The 15,797-nt window shown below is 47.6% G+C and overlaps 1 protein-coding gene and 1 long non-coding RNA gene across 3 annotated transcripts in view; one reads left to right on the top strand and one right to left on the bottom strand.

Moving 5' to 3' along the window:
* POLR3E (RNA polymerase III subunit E) overlaps positions 1-11,416 on the top strand; it is a 28,770-nt gene extending 17,354 nt beyond the window's left edge. For both annotated transcript variants that reach the window (XM_031433064.2, XM_031433063.2), the window contains 8 exons: positions 566-647; positions 3,048-3,107; positions 3,217-3,374; positions 3,827-3,888; positions 4,400-4,926; positions 7,245-7,322; positions 9,596-9,721; positions 10,614-11,416. In XM_031433064.2, the coding sequence (XP_031288924.1) occupies positions 566-647; positions 3,048-3,107; positions 3,217-3,374; positions 3,827-3,888; positions 4,400-4,926; positions 7,245-7,322; positions 9,596-9,721; positions 10,614-10,670 (1,150 nt within the window). In that variant the 3' untranslated portion in view covers positions 10,671-11,416. The remainder of the gene's footprint in view (positions 1-565; positions 648-3,047; positions 3,108-3,216; positions 3,375-3,826; positions 3,889-4,399; positions 4,927-7,244; positions 7,323-9,595; positions 9,722-10,613) is intronic.
* LOC135319215 (uncharacterized) lies at positions 7,863-11,535 on the bottom strand. The gene is made up of 2 exons (XR_010377677.1): positions 11,413-11,535; positions 7,863-9,688 (listed from the first exon to the last, which is right to left on the bottom strand). It is a non-coding gene; the product is annotated as an uncharacterized LOC135319215 (long non-coding RNA).
* Between the last annotated feature and the right edge of the window lie 4,262 nt (positions 11,536-15,797).

Below are 15,797 nucleotides of genomic sequence, written 5' to 3' on the forward strand. Positions count from 1 at the left end.
GTTTTGGCTTTCCAAGCTCATTAACATGTGCCTAAGTGTGAATTTCTTTTTATTTATCCTGTTGGGGGTTCATAGGCCTTGGGTTTGTGGCTTGCTGTCTTTTGGCAGTTTGTCTTCTGTGATTCCTCCTCTAGACTATCTGCCTTCTCCACTAGAGTGTCATTTTCAAGGGGGCAGGGACTGAATGTTTTGACTCTCTCTATCCGTGGTACTTAGTATAATGGCTGGCACATGGTGGTCCCTTGGTAAGTACAGTGTGGCTACATTTTATGGCCCTTGAATTATACTCATTTTAAATGGTAGAATATAAAGTACATTAATACTCACTTTTTAGAAAGTATGATGTAGAATAAAGTCTGTCAAAATATGAATTATTTTAAATTTTCAAAAAAGTAATTCATTGCAGAAAAGTCTATCATTCCACAGTTGGTTGGCCAAGTAAACTGCAGAGTATGTTCATGTTACTGCCACATGGTGATGCCTGGGCTTCCACTTGGAGCCTGAGGGAGGGGAGGCAGAGGAACTGAGCCCAGGGACTGACATGCCACCCCCATCTCGTTGGCAGCGACATCCTGTACCCCAAGGACTCCTCCAGTCCCCACAGCGGCGTGCCTGCCGAGGTGCTCTGCAGAGGCCGGGACTTTGTTGTAAGTGCCTGGGCTCTCTGGCTTCCTGAGGGGGTGGTTGTGGGAGGAGGATGGGGGCAGCACAGGGCATCCAGGACCTTGGCCCAGGCATGGAGCAGAGGGCAGGTAAGTGTGATCTGGGATGAGGGCGGGAGCGGGGTGGGTGGGGCAGGCGGCACAGAGGTTGGGGCTGACGGCTCTGCCTTTCTCCTTCCTCTCGGATCCTGGAGCCTCCGCCTTCATCAGAAGCTTTGAGTTGAGTTCCTCTAGCCTGGGGGTTGCAAACTGAAGGCCCATAACCATTTGAGCTGAGTGATTTTATTTTGTTTTATTTTATTTTGTTTTATTTTACTTTATTTTTAATTGAAATATAGTTGATTTACAATGTTGTGTTAGTTTCTGGTGTACAGCAAAATGATTCAGTTATACATATATATATTCTTTTTCATTATAGGTTATTATAATCTATCAAATAGAGTTCCCTCTGCTACACAGGAGAACCTTGTTTTTTGTCTATTTTATATATAGTAGTTTATATCTGCTAACTCCAAACTCCTAACTTATCCCTTCCTCCCCCTTCCCCTTTGGTAACCATAGCTTGTTTTCTATGTCTATGAGTCAGTTTCTATTTTATAAATAAGTTCATTAGTGTCATTTTTTTTAGGTTCTACACATAGGTGATATCATATGATATTTTTCTTTTTATGTCTGGTTTACTTCACTAAGTATGATAATCTCTAGGTCTGTCCATGTTGCTGCAAACGGCGTTATTTTATTCTTTATGGCTGAATAATATTCGTGTGTGTGTGTGTGTGTGTGTGTGTGTGTGTGTGTGTGTGTGTACACACCACACCTTTAGCCAGTCATCTGTTGATGGACATTGAGGTTGCTTCCATGTCTTGGTTATTGTAAATAGTGCTGCTGTGAGCATTGAGGGGCATGCATCTTTTTGAATTAGAATTTTCTCTGGATATATGCCCATGAGTGGGATTGCTGGATCATATGGTAACTCTATTTTTAATTTTTTAAGGAATCTCCATACTGTTTTCCATAGTGCCTGTACCAAATTAAATTCCCACCAACAGTGTAGGAGGGTTCCTATAGGCCATCTGTTTGTCTTCATTGAGGAAATGTCTGTTTATGTCTTCTGCCCATTTTTTGAATGGGTTGTTTGTGTTTTTGTCATTGAGTTATATGAGCTGTTTGTATATTCTGGAACTTTAAGTCCTTGTCATTGCTTCTTTGCAAGTATTTTCTCCTAGTATGTAAGTTGTCTTTTCATTTTGTTTATGATTTTCTTTGCTGTGCAAAAGCTTGTAAGTTTAATTAGGTCCCATTTGTTTATTTTTGCTTTTATTTCTGTTGCCTGGGTAGACTGACTTAGGGAAAGATTGCTACGATTTATGTGAGAATGTTTTGCCTGTGTTCTCGAGTGGTGCTTTTGAAGTGTTGACTTGGTTGTCTGTTTTTACAAATCACAATCATGATACAAACCAGAATCCTGTATTGTCGTGAACAACTGGACAGCCTGGCATCCCTGGACCCACACCCCCAAACAGCACCGACTTTGATCGGGCTGATGATCCCCAGCTCACCACAGTCCCGGGCGCGTCTGTTTCCCTCGGGCGTGTTCCCTGCACTTGTTGCTGTGGGCTTCTGCAGCTCCTGAGCTGGCTTGTCCCTTCACCCCATGACCCCACCCTACCTCCCGCCTTCATCTCGAACTTAAGTCCCAGCCAAGGCATCCCTCCCAAGGGCTTGAAGCCTGAGCTGCTGGGACCTGCAATGCCTCCCTTGACCTCGGCATTGTGCTTTGTTTGCTGAGATCTGTCTCCTTGGAGCTGTCTGCGGTGACCTTGGTTAGCTCACGTCCAGGCCCGATCACACCGGGCAGCCCTTAAGCTGTTTAATAAAAGAGTGTCTGCATTTTCTCTCTTCTCAGCTGGGTGTCCCAGCTCTTTTGGGCACTCAGTATCTACTTGCCTGTATGGTATTTCTGTCTCTGGGGGGTCAGGGTGCAGTAGAATTGACTCCCAGCCTTGCTAACCACACACATGTGCTGTTCACCCTTAGCTGCCTGTCAGCCCTGCTCTGTCCGTGTAGACACCATCACATCTAGGGGTCTGGGAGAGGGTCTAGTCAAATCTGCATTGTTGTAGGTGACAGAGGGGGCAAGACATCCCACACCCCAGGGAGCTTTTGTGGTGTGGATGGGGTGCGGTGGGTCCAGCTACCCTCCTGGAGGTCGTTTACAGAGAAGGAAGCGGAGGCTCAGAGTTGAAGTGACTGCCCACAGCCACACAGCCAGGACCCAGACCCAGGCTGGGAGCCGCCACTCTGGAGCCTCATCTCGGGCTCCCAGGACAGTCTGAGGTGCGTTTGTTTCTGCGTCCTGGAAACAGGCTTCTTTTTCTCCCTCAGATGTGGAAGTTCACGCAGAGTCGGTGGGTGGTAAGGAAAGAGGTGGCCACGGTGACTAAAGTAAGTGATGTTCTTCTTGATCTGAGGCCTGGGCCCCACCACTGGAGGGATGGGGGCTGAGCGGGGTGTTTGACCTGGTCATGTCTCACCTTTGCCCCCCTCACCCCAGCTCTGTGCCGAAGACGTGAAGGACTTTCTGGAGCACATGGCTGTAGTGAGGATCAACAAAGGCTGGGAGTTCATACTGCCTTATGACGGGGAGTTCATCAAGAAGCATCCAGATGTGGTCCAGCGGCAGCACATGCTGTGGACGGGCATCCAGGCCAAGTACGAGCTTGCTGGGCGGGGTGAGGGGCAGCCAGGCAGAGGAACACTGGGTTGTGCCCCCAGCCTCCCTGCCTCCAGGGGCAGTGAATGCAAATTTGGGGCTCTGTGCACCCCTCCTCCACTCAGGTGGATGCTTGCTGATCCCAGAACCCCCGGCAGAGCTACTTCCTGCTGATCAGAGCTGACGAGTGTTCTGAGGGGTTGGGGAGGAGAGGAAACCCTCAGGCGCAAGAGCCCGGGCTCGTGTGGGCCACGGCAGGCTGGCCAGGGGCCAGCTGAGGGAGGGAGGGATGGGCTGCCACCCCCCAACCCCAGCCCCGGGGGCTGTGGGGAGAGACAGTTGGAGCTCTAAGCATGTGGCATCTGCAGTGACCAGGATGTCCGGGGCTTAAGGGGGAAGCAGATGATGGGAAACAAGGTTTAAAGTTAAGAGGGTTTACTCTTCTTTTCAGGTTGGAAAAAGTTTATAATCTTGTGAAGGAAGCCATGCCAAAGAAGCCAGATGGACAATCAGGTGTGGAGGGGTGTTGGCTGGCTGGGCCCCTGACCCCGGCACTGCCTCCAGCAGGGCTTGGCCTGGAGCGGGGCTGAGCGGTTAGGGGGTGTGTGACTCACCGTTGGCCGCCCTTCTGTGCCCGCCTCCCCTGCCCCGCAGACCACACCTTGGGGACGGAAGCCGCTGTGCTCCGGGGCTGGGGCTGGGCTCCAGGCCCCTGAGACTTCTCACCCTCTTGGGTTTCCAGAGGTGGTGGGACAGGAGGAGCTGCTGGCAGTAACCCACCTGGCTTGGGCCTCTGATTTCCCCAGTTCTGTTCTTTCCTTGTTGTTGGCCGAGCCGAATACCTCCTGGGTGGGGTGGCGTGAAAGGTGGGCTGGGCCACTTGCTTCTGCTTCGGCTGACCTGCACTTTTCCTGTCCCTCTCTCTGGTCAGCAGGGTGGCCCCTGTCGGGATGGAAGGGCAGAGGGGCGTGGGTCTTCCCTGCACGTTCTGAACCCTCCTGAGCAGCCCTGCCTCTCCCCACAGGGCCTGCTGGGCTGGTCTCCGGGGACCAGCGGGTCCAAGTCGCCAAAAGACAGGCCCAGCAGAACCATGTGCTGCTGGAGCGGGAGCTGCAGCGGAGGAAGGAGCAGCTGCGGGTGTCCACGGTCCTGCCCGGGGTGCGGATCAAGGAGGAGCCCATGAGCGAGGAGGGGGAGGAGGAGGAGGAGCGGGCGGCGGAGGAGGATGAGGAGCCCATGGACACCTCACCCAGCGCGGGCCTCCACAGCAGGCTGGCCAACGGGCTGCCGGGAGGGCGGCCGGCCGGCGGGGACAGCTTCAATGGCCACCCGCCCCCGGGCTGTGCCGGCACCCCCGTGGCCCGGGAACTGAGGGCCTTCGTGGAGGCCACCTTCCAGAGACAGTTTGTGCTCACGCTGAGCGAACTCAAGCGCCTCTTCAACCTGCACTTGGCCAGCCTGCCCCCGGGCCACACGCTGTTCAGCGGCATCTCGGACCGCATGCTGCAGGACACGGTGCTGGCCGCTGGCTGCAAGCAGATACTGGTGCCTGTAAGTAGCGCCTGCGGGATAAGCGGCAGACGAGGCCCCCCGGCTCCTCAGAGGGCTTCTAGGCAGGCCCTGGAGAGAAGTCTGGTCACCCGAGTGGCCTGAGCCCTGCCGGCTTTGGGGTAACAGCTGTTTAGGGGGGAGTGGCATGGGGACTTGGGAGACTGCCAGCTTTGGTTTGAATCTTGGCTCCCATGTGGTTGTGTGTGTGAGCTTGGGCCAGACAACCCCTCGGCTCTGCGCCCTCCTCTGACGTGGGTGAGTGTGCGTTGCTGTGTCCCGGGGCTTTGGTCAGGGCTCAGTGAGAGTCTGAAGGCCGGCGCCCGTTGCTCAGTACACAGCAGGGCCTCGGTCACGCTGGCTCCGTGTCCTGGGGTCTAGTCCCCTCCCCTGCCGGCACCACACTCACTCCTGTCAGCTTTGCCATTTTTCAGGATGATTTCACTTCTAGTGTCATTTGATCTTCCTTGCAATCGCAGGTGGAGAAACTGAATTCCAAAGAAGTAAAGTGAACTTGTGTAAATGTCACGTACCCAGGAAGTGGCAGAGCTGGGGTTTGAACCTCAGTATAGTGGCTCCAAGTCTTAAATCCTTTCTGCTTCAAGTCAGATGAACAACCCTCTCACCAGGGCTCCTCCTGTGCCTGGGTCCCAGCAGGCCTCCCTGTCTGTAGAGGCTAGCTGGCCAGTGTGGGCTCTGGCCTTTTGATTAGCATTTCTGGTGCCAGGCCTGTGGGTGCAGGGCACGCGTCCCCACCCCAGGCTTCTTGTCTCCTTGTCCTGCCATTGGAAGGGGCCTCAGAGGGGAGGAAATGTAAGAGCAGAGGGACTACTGGAGACCATCTCCCTGAGCTGCGAGTGAAGGGAGCCTGGCTGTGGCCCCGGGAGGGCTGTGCCAGTCACCCTCTCCGCCCAGGCTCTGTCCAGACCTGCAGCAAGCAGAGTGAGGCGGGGCTGTGTCTGCCTCTTAACAAGGGAGCACTGACATTTGCAGTCCGAGGTCAGAAGCACCCGCAGCCTTGGGTGACCTGAGGCAAAGGCCCATCCCTGTGTATGTGAGGAGCAGAAACTAGGACAAGAGGCCCCGGGTCTCAGGCTGGCTGGGCTGCCCTGAGGGATCTGGCCCTCGCGACAGGGAGCCTCCTTGCTGAGGTCTCTGCAGAAGGTACTAGAGTACTGGGAGCCTTGCCCTATTTGGAGCCACACTGTCCACCCAGCAAATGGGTCCATTTATCTGCAGACCTGCCTTTCGCTGACTGAGCCGGGCAAGGGAGGGGTGTCTGCCTGATGTGAGCAAGGCTGTCTTGGGCAGCGGGAGTGGACGGAAGGCCCATGCAGTGGGCCAGCCCCGCGACCTGCTCTGGCTGCCGCTTCTCGGTAGGACTGGCAGCTGCAGGAGGCCCTGGCCCTCTCTGTAGCTCTGTCACCAATGTCCCTTCTCGTGATCCTGATGTGGGGACCATGTCATAGTCATGTCCAGGTGGAAGATCGCTCAAACCTGTCCAGCCTCGTTTTTTTCATGTGAGGGAGCTGAGGCCTAGGGACAGTGAGTTAAGACAAAGACTTAACTCTTGGTTCTGCTACTTGTTAGCTGTGTGACCATGGACAGTGAGTAAACTTCTCTGAACTGGACTTTCCTCTTGGAGAGTAGGGGGCAGCAGCACCTTGCTACCTCTCTGGTTTCTAATGAGCAAATGAGATTGTAAATTTACAGTCCCACCTGGGGCTTTATGTGGTAGTAACCGCTGCTGTTACTTGTGTTGTGGCACCAAGACCAGGTGCCCCCTTCCTCCAACCCTCTTCTCCGGGTACGGGTACCACGAGCCTGGGCCACCCTTTCCTTGGTCCACCTTTGGACCCTGGTGAACGGAGTCAGGCAGGGTCTTTAACCCATGCTGACGTGGCCCTTGTGAGAAGGGATTGAAAGAAATCCCCAGGATATTCCTAAGGAGTTTCGGGGGGCGGGAGTGCTTCTCAGGACACACCTGAGGGTTGGTATTTAGGGCAGGACGACACTGGATGTTAAAGCAGGGAGGTGAGCTGATGCCAGGCTAATGGGAAAAACAGAAACACCCGCTTCTCCACCTTATCCAGTCCATCTGTGGGCTTCGGGCTGGGTAGGGTGTGGCTGGCCTCCTCCCTGTGGTGAGGATGAGAAGCAGACACAGGTGCAATTGCCCACCGCCCACAGCTAGTGAATGGCAGGAGCTGGGACTGGAACTCCTGTTCCCAGAACTGGGCCGGTACAGACTGGGAGGGCCCGGGGGAGGTGGAGCTGTGTGGGAAAGACAAATGACCAGCTCACACCTCGGCCTTGGTTAGTTTCCCCCACAGACTGCTGCTTCCCCGGATGAGCAGAAGGTGTTCGCCCTCTGGGAGTCTGGAGACATGAGTGACCAGGTGAGGTGACCTTGGCCGCCATCTTCCCCAGGAGCGGGGAGGTGTTCCTGCAGGGGGTCAGAGCTTTGGAGAGACCCAGAGTGCAGTTGTATACGTTTCAGACGTCCCAGCTACTCCCAATTTTAAACATTCTGGCTCTCTGTCTTCAGAATATGCTGGCTGTGCCAATACTTTGTGCCAAAACTGGTGGTTCCCAAATGCCAATCTGGACTGGCTGCATCAGAATCACCTTTTAAAAAATAGAGAGATTCCCAGGACTGACCTCAGAGACTCAGTTCAGTTCAGCAGAATGGGGTAGGGTCCGGATTCTGATGCCCAGCCAGCCTTGCAAACCCATGATGGACCACAGTTCTCAGGTGGCTGACAGCCGGAGGAATCAAAAGGATTCCTTATCAGATCTTGGGTGCCGGATCAGATCTCAGGTTAGGGAAACTGGCCGTTCTGCCTCTAGTCACACCCTGTCTAGTGAACAGAGTATGAATTCAGCAAGCAGCGCCCTGAGGCCCAGAAGTTTTCCTTAAATCATGAACTTGCCTGAACTTTAAATTTAGATTAAGATTTAATTGCTAAGACTCCAGCTGGTCTGTCCTTTTCCAGATCCTGTTCTTCTGGTGCAAGAAGAGGAGTGGGCAAAAGCCCCCACTGAGTTCTTTGTTCCCTTTTGCCTCTTAGAAGTGGACTGACCGGCAGCCTGGGAACATCAAAGGGACGGGGCCTCTGCTGCCCCTGGACCTGTGGCGGTGCCAGGGATGGAGAGCAGGCTGGAGCAGGTCTCCCTCACGAGCCTGTGCACTATTGGCCAGAATAGGTGGCATCTGGGTTTCCTGCTCCTAACGTGCTCCAATAATTGAAAGGAATAAGTAGTGCAGTGCATATTCTTAAAAATAAATTGTGGGAAGCCGTGTCCTGCCCTGCCTGACCTGGTTCCCACTCCTCAGAGGCAAACTGCTTTTTAACTACAAGATAGCACCCAAAGGGTTACCTCCATTTTTTTTTTAATGTATATACAAACTGAGCTTATACTGCTGTTTGATGTATCAGCTTGATGTTGTCAGTGGGCTTCCTGTTGCCATGGATGAGGATTTAGTTCTCAGCCTTTATGAGAATTTTTTAGTTAAATCAGATATTAATGCTTCTAGCATCATGACTGGAAATTTATTCGTTGTAGGGCCAAATATCAGTAGTAAACTGTGATTTCATTTTTTTTTTATACTACTTCCTGTTTTCCCTTGTATGATTTTCTGAACACCTGGATACCAGCCGTAGTACCGTTCTTGTGTCTGACTCCCTGGACGCCTCCCACCGCCTCTCCGGCGGGGCCGGCTTTGTGTCTGTTGCTGGCTCGTAGAATCTCGTGTCTAACCTTTTGCTTAATTTTAGCTTCTAAGAGGGCAGAGGAGTTGTCTGCATTCTTCCATGTCTTAAAATGGCTTTCTTTTGTCCTTAAGTATCATTGTTTGCCTGGGGCTAGAATTTTAGAGGGCAGATCATTTTTTCCTGTGGATTTAAGATAGTTTTCTGTTACATTCAAGCTTAGTTGTCACTCAGTGACTTTCTGCTTCTTGGTCTTTTCAGTTTGGTCCACGTCCTCCCCTTTAAACCAAACTTAGGTTTTTTCTTACCCAGAATATAACACATCAGTGCAATTCCAGACGTACTCTGGTGTGGGACATCCCTGTACTAAACGGTTGAGTCATTCTTAGGAAATTCTGATAGATTTGAGAATTCCTTTACTGTTCTTTCAGAATTCTTAGGTCATATGTTATAAATCAGAGCTTTTCTTTGTCATTTGATACCTTTTATACTACTGGGGGATTTTTACTTTGTTCTGTTTAATTTTGGTGGGACGTCCTGCTTTTCGTAGCATTCTGTTTCATAATATCCTGTTTGCGTGTCAGGACAGCCGCTCACTCTTCGTCCTGGTCTCTGTCTTCACGCAGTGTAGATTGTGGCTTTCCCCCCGCCTGCGAAATCAGTTATCACTCCTGTTTTTTATCATCCAAAATTATGTCTAAACTGTTCATCCTGTGCTGATGCTTCACTGGCATTTTTGTTCTTGTGGGCACATACCTTTATTTCTAGTCTTCATTTTATTGGGGTCTCAAAAGATGACAAATTAGCCAAATGTGTTTGTCTTTAATGAGAAGTCCTGGGTAGGGACTTTGATCACAGACGGCAGTGTGGAGTTCGGTCCATAGTTTGGGATTTCTTATTTGGGGCTGTTTCTCTTTTACGCGATTGTTTCCCATAATAACATGTTTTTGCTACTAAAGCATCGACAGGTTTTGCTTGAAATTTTTTCCAAAAATTACCGTGTACGCCGGAACATGATCCAGTCTCGGCTGACTCAAGAGTGCGGAGAGGACCTGAGTAAACAGGAGGTGGATAAAGTGTTAAAGGTACATCTATTTTGCGTATAATCACATCAGAGTCCGGGCTTCTGCACTGACCGTGAGTTTAAGAACAAGGGAGATCACAACAGGCTCTTCCCTGTCTTAGTTGGAGGCTGACAGTGTGTGGAAAGGGATCAGTCAGGGCTTTTCCTATTACTGTGTTTATTAAATCAGACTTCCTCTGGATCCTTCCCCAGCCAGTTGGATCTTCAGCAACAGATAATAGTTGGCACTAGTGTGGTGGGTATGTGCTAAACTGAATAAAATGTAGGCTCTATCCTGAAAAAATACAGTCTGGTTGGGGTCATCATCCTTGAAAGTGACAAGGCCTGTGGTATAGCCCTTGCCTTACTCCTCCTCTGAATCTTGGTACCACTTTTGTGGTTTTTGCCATAGCCACATCTAATTAAATTTTAGCTTTAAAAAGGAATATATCATTTGTCTAGTATGTGAAAATACTTAATTCCTACTGGGCATTACTTACAATGCTTTTACGAAATGCCTGTGGTGCAGATATCATGTTTGCAGAAACATGGAATGCTGAAAGCTGCTGACAGATTCCCAGTATTCTAGAATTCTTACGGCCTCTGTTAAGCATCCAGGGCCATAGATAGACTGATGTTATTTGTGAAGCACCTCTGTTCTGGTCAGCTTATTCGGTTTTTCTATTCAGTGTTTATAGAGCACGTTCACTTATAGTTCCTCAGTCTTAAGACTCTTGGAGGAGAGGAAGGGGCCCAAGGCCCATACGTGGCTGACCACATCATGTGCAGGCAGAGCTTGATCTACTTTTTGTGTTCTCGCCATTAATCATAAATCAAGTTCTGAGATGCTGCATAAAATGAAGTAGCTCCCTCTCCTGCTGAAGTCCGCCCTTAACATGTGTCTCTATTCCCAGGACTGCTGTGTCAGCTATGGTGGCATGTGGTACCTTAAAGGGACGGTACAGTCTTGACGATAGTTGCAGACCACTAACCAGTGAGTCCAAGCCCAAGGAAGGACGGCAGCGCCGGCAGAGGTGGAAGTGGTCTCAGTTGCTTCAGAAGACACGGAGCAAGAGGAACTGACCATCTCGTGGCCTGTGGCATTGCACTGTCCAGTGGACAGAGGGGATCATACTCAGCCAGTGGCAGGGTCAGCTTAAGTTAGATCGCTCCCAGAAGAAACCAGCCACGACCTTCTTTGCAGTACAGTTTGAAATTCCTGATGTATTTTGCTTATTATTTGGTTTCATTCTCATAATAAAAGAGAGTGTTTACTGACACAGGCAGGATGATGAAAATCATGGTTTAATATTTTACTTTCAAACTTAATGCCAATAAGGTCTAAGTTATGTTTACAAGATGAAGAAAACCTCAAGGTTTTTAATATTTAAGATGCCTAGAAGCCAGTTTAGTCTTTGATTATCTATCTGCTAAGACTTCTGCCAATTTCATCAAACAAACCAAATTGAATTGTTTTACTGTTGGGTTTCTGTGGCCATTTTACCTTTTAAAACAACCTACTTTATGTAGCAGTTTCAACTGTTTACATGAACCATAGCAAAAAAATCAGAATCAAATCCATCTGTTCTTAAACGTTTGCACCAGGATGCAAACCAAACCAGGTAAGTATGGAACAGTGTGTAAGTGAGGTCATCACACTTTGATGTAAAAATTTCTATTTTGTGTATTTTTAAAATAAATGCTAACACTAACCTGGCATCATGGTGCTGCTGTCTTCTAATGGTTACAAGAAGGCAATGCCGTCTGCTCTCAAAGCCTTGTATGTGCATCGGAGGGAAGGGCACTGACAGCCCTGCTCAGTAGAATTGTGTCATTTAAAAATTTGCTAGTAGACACATTAGGGTAGTAAAAAGAAACTGGTTAAATTTTAATGTATTTAGTCCAATATAGTTAAAACATCAACATGTAATAAAAAATGTTAATATTTTACCTCTTTTTTGGTACAAAGTTCTCAAGATACACTTACAACACTCTCAATTTGAACTAGTTACAGTTTAAGTGCTCAGTTGCCACACGCAGCTGGTGGGGACTGGTGGACAGTGCAGCCCCTAGAGGACTATGAACAAAATTAGAGCCAGGCCGCTGTGGTGAGGCTTTTGTCATGGGCTGTCATGGGCTGCCGTCTGAAGGTTTAGACGATGGTCTGTGTGTCCTTATGTGCCCCCAACTCTCCCCCCCCATCAAATATCAAAACTAGTATTTGGTAATGTAGTTTAACAGGTAGATTGTATATTATGTTCTTGCTTCTAATTGTTAACATACATGAGTCTTAAAAGTAAAAAAGTTTCCAGAGTTTATCGAGTGTGTCCAGCTACCATGTAACTACATTACCAAGGAGAGACCCCCTCGTACGGCAGAGACTGAGCTGACCAGAACTGGGCGTGGGGTGGGGCGGGGCGTGTGCTCAGCTGGGAGCCGTAGCCTTAGATACACTGACAGAGAGGAGTTAAACACTGAATTCAAGTAGCTAGGGAAATAACAACATAGGAGGAAATAATTACTTACAAAAATTAATGAGGTAAAAATTCATGTAAAGTAAGATATATCAGCAGTTACTGATAAAAGAAAATGGCACAAGCCTGAATAGATAGTGAGATGGGGAGAGAGAGAGGAATTAGATGATTTATAAGGAAAATACAAATTATTTAAAGTGGTTGGAAAGAAATTGCAACAGATTAATTATTAGAGAAGAAAAGGCCCAGAGATGATGACAGCTGAATTATATCAAATCTTTGTGACATAAACACAAGGGTTAAACTCCAGCATGTAATAAGCCCCCAGATTCTTAATGAAGCATTGATTTAAGAACCTCACAAAGATAGCATGATATGAATAAAAATCCTAAGTAGTGGATTCCAATGGCACGTTAAAGAAATGACCATAATATATTTATGCAAGGTTGATGACACTAGGAATAACTATTGTAACAAATGCAAGGTTGGAATCAAGGCATTTCCTGTTAAGACCAGGAACAAGGCAAGGATGCCTACCTTAATTACTATTTAACACAGTACTGAAGTTACAGCTAAAGCAATTAGGCAAGAAAAAAAAAATGAGAACAAAGTACAGTTATCTCTGCAGATGATATACGTAAAAAACTAAAGATTTCACAAAAAGCTTGTTATAATAAATGAGTTCAACAAAGTAGCAGGACACAAAAGTCAGCACACAAGTTAGTTGCATTATCTATGCACTAATAAGGAACCATTTGAAAAGGAAATTACAAAAGCAATTCCATTTATAATGGCATCAAAAAGAATAAAGTATTTAGTAATTAACCAAGGAGGTGAAAGATTTGCATGACGAAAACTACAAAACACTGCTGAAAGACATAAATAAATGGGACATCACATGTTCATGGGTTGCAAGAGTGAATATTGCTAAAATACCAATATTACCCAAAGTGATCTATAGATTCAATGCAATCCCTATCAAAGTCCCAACAATTTTTTTTTTTTTTTGCAGAAATAGAAAAACCCATCCTATAAGCCATATGAATCTCAGGGGACCCTGAATAGCCAAAACAATCTTGAAATAGAACAAAACGGTAGGACTCATACTTCCTCACTTTGAAACTTAATACAAAGTTACACTGATCAAAGCAGTGTGGTACTGGAATAAAGAGAAATAGACTGATGGAATAGAGAGCCCTGAAGTAAACCTTCATTGTTGTCAAGTGATTTTGACAAGAGTTCCAAGACCATTCAGTGGGGAAGAGATAGTCTTTCCAACAAACAGTGCTGGGAAAACTGGACATCATGTGCTAGAGAGAGTTTGGACCCTAACTCAACACCACAGAAAAAAACTCGAAGTGGATCAAGGACCTCAATGCAAGACCTGAAACAAAACTTTTAGAACAACAAAAAAAGTCATGACACTGGATTTGGCAATCATTTATTGGTATGACAACAAAGGCACAGGTAACAAAAGAGAAAAGACAAATTGGACTTTATGGAAAAGAAAAATTGTATGTAACAAAAAGAGTATCAACAGTAAAAAGGCAACCCACAGAATGGGAGAAAGACTTGCAAATCATATTACCTGCTGAGGGAGTAATATCCAGATTATATAGAGAACTCCTAAAAGGCAACAAGAGATTCTCAAAAAGGATGGAAAATGCTGGTTAAGATAGCGTAGTAGTAGGGCCACAAGCTTGCTCTCATCACAGCTACAACAAAACCACAAGTGACTGCTAAACAACTATCAAAAAAAAAAAAAGCTTGGAACCTAGCAAAAAAGATCAATGGGAAACGTAGAGGGAACCACAGCAGGACGGTAGGAGGGGCCCCATACCCCCCGGGTGGGCGATCCACAAACTGAAGATTAAGTTGCAGAGGCCCTCCCACAGGAGTGAGAGCTCTGAGCCCCATGTCAGGCTCCCCAGGCCGGGGCTCTTGCGCTAGGAGGAGGAGACCCCAGGACATCTGGTTTTGAAGGCCAGTGGGGCTTAACTTCAGGAGCCCCATGGGACTAGGGGAGACAGAGACTTCATTCTCTAGGGAAGCATGCACAGAATCTCACGTGCGCCAGGTCCAAGGGCAGAGGCAGTGATTTCATAGGGACCTGGGCCAGAGCTGCCTGCTGGTTTTGGAAGGTCTCCTTGGGGAGGTAGGGGACGGCTGCGGCTCACCCTGAGGACATAAAAGCTGAGGGCGGGCATTCTGGGAGTGTTCATCTACGTGAACTTTCCTGGAGGCTGAAATCTTGATTGGATCATTAGCAGCAAGACCTAGCGCCACCCATCAGCAGACTTCCTGAGTCACAGATGCCTCTGGATGTGCCCCAAGACACAGATCTACCCACCAGAGGGCCAGGATCAAGCTTCACCCAACAGTGGGGCAGGCACTGACTCCTTCCGCCAGGAAACCCGCATAAGCCTCTTGTCCAGCCTCATCCACAGAGTTGGGAGAATCATGCTCCCTGACTTCAGACTGTACTACAAAGTGACAGTAATCACAACAGTATGGTACCGGCACAGAAACAGACACATAGTTCAATGGAACAGGATAGAAAATGCGGAACTAAACTCACACACTTACAGTCAATTAATCTACGACAAAGGAGGCAAGAATATACAATGGAGAGAAGACAGTCTCTTCAATAAGTGATGCTGGGAAAACTGGACAGCTGCCTGTAAAAAACTGAAATTAGAACATTCTCTAATACCATATGCAAAAATAAACTCAAAATGGATTAAAGATTTAAATTTAAGACCAGATACTATAAAACTCCTAGAGGAAAACATAGGCAGAACATTCTTGGACATAAATCACAGTAATATATTTTTTGAACCAGCTCCTGGAGTAATGGAAATAAGAGCAAAAATAAACAAATGAGATCTAATTAAGCTTAAAAGCTTTTGCAAAGCTAAGGATACCATCAACAAAATGAAAAGACAACCTACAGAATGGGAGAAAATATTTGCAAATGATGCACCCAATAAGGGACTAATTTCCAAAATAAACAAATAGCTCATACACCTTAATCTCTCCACAGACATACAGATGGCCAACAAGCACATGGAAAGGTGATCAACATCACTACTTCTCAGAGAAAAGCAAATCAAAACTACAATGAGGAATCACCCCACACCGTCAGAATGGCTATCATTAAAAAGTCTACAAACAGTAAATGCTGGAGAGGATGTGGAGAAAAAGGATCTCCCCTACACTCGGTGGGAATGTAAACTGGTGCAGCCACTATGGAGGACAATAGGGAGGCTCCTCAGAAAGCTAAAAATAGACTTACCATACGATCCAGCAATCCCACTCCTGGGCATATATCCAGAGAAAAATATAATTCAAAAAGACACATGTACCCCAGTGTTCACGGCAGCACTATTTACAATAGCCAAGACATAGAAACAACCCAAATGTCCATCAACAGATGACTGGATAAAGAAGATGTAGTATACATATACAGTGGAATACTCAGCCAGAAAAAGAATAAAATTATGCCATTTGCAGCAACATGGATGCCATATGGTATCACTTATATGTGGCATCTAGAAAAAAGGACACAAATGAACTTATCTACAAAACAGAAACAGACTCACAAACATAGAGAACAAACTTATG

Source organism: Camelus dromedarius, chromosome 24, assembly GCF_036321535.1.
Source record: "Camelus dromedarius isolate mCamDro1 chromosome 24, mCamDro1.pat, whole genome shotgun sequence".
Taxonomy (NCBI): Eukaryota; Metazoa; Chordata; class Mammalia; order Artiodactyla; family Camelidae; genus Camelus; species Camelus dromedarius.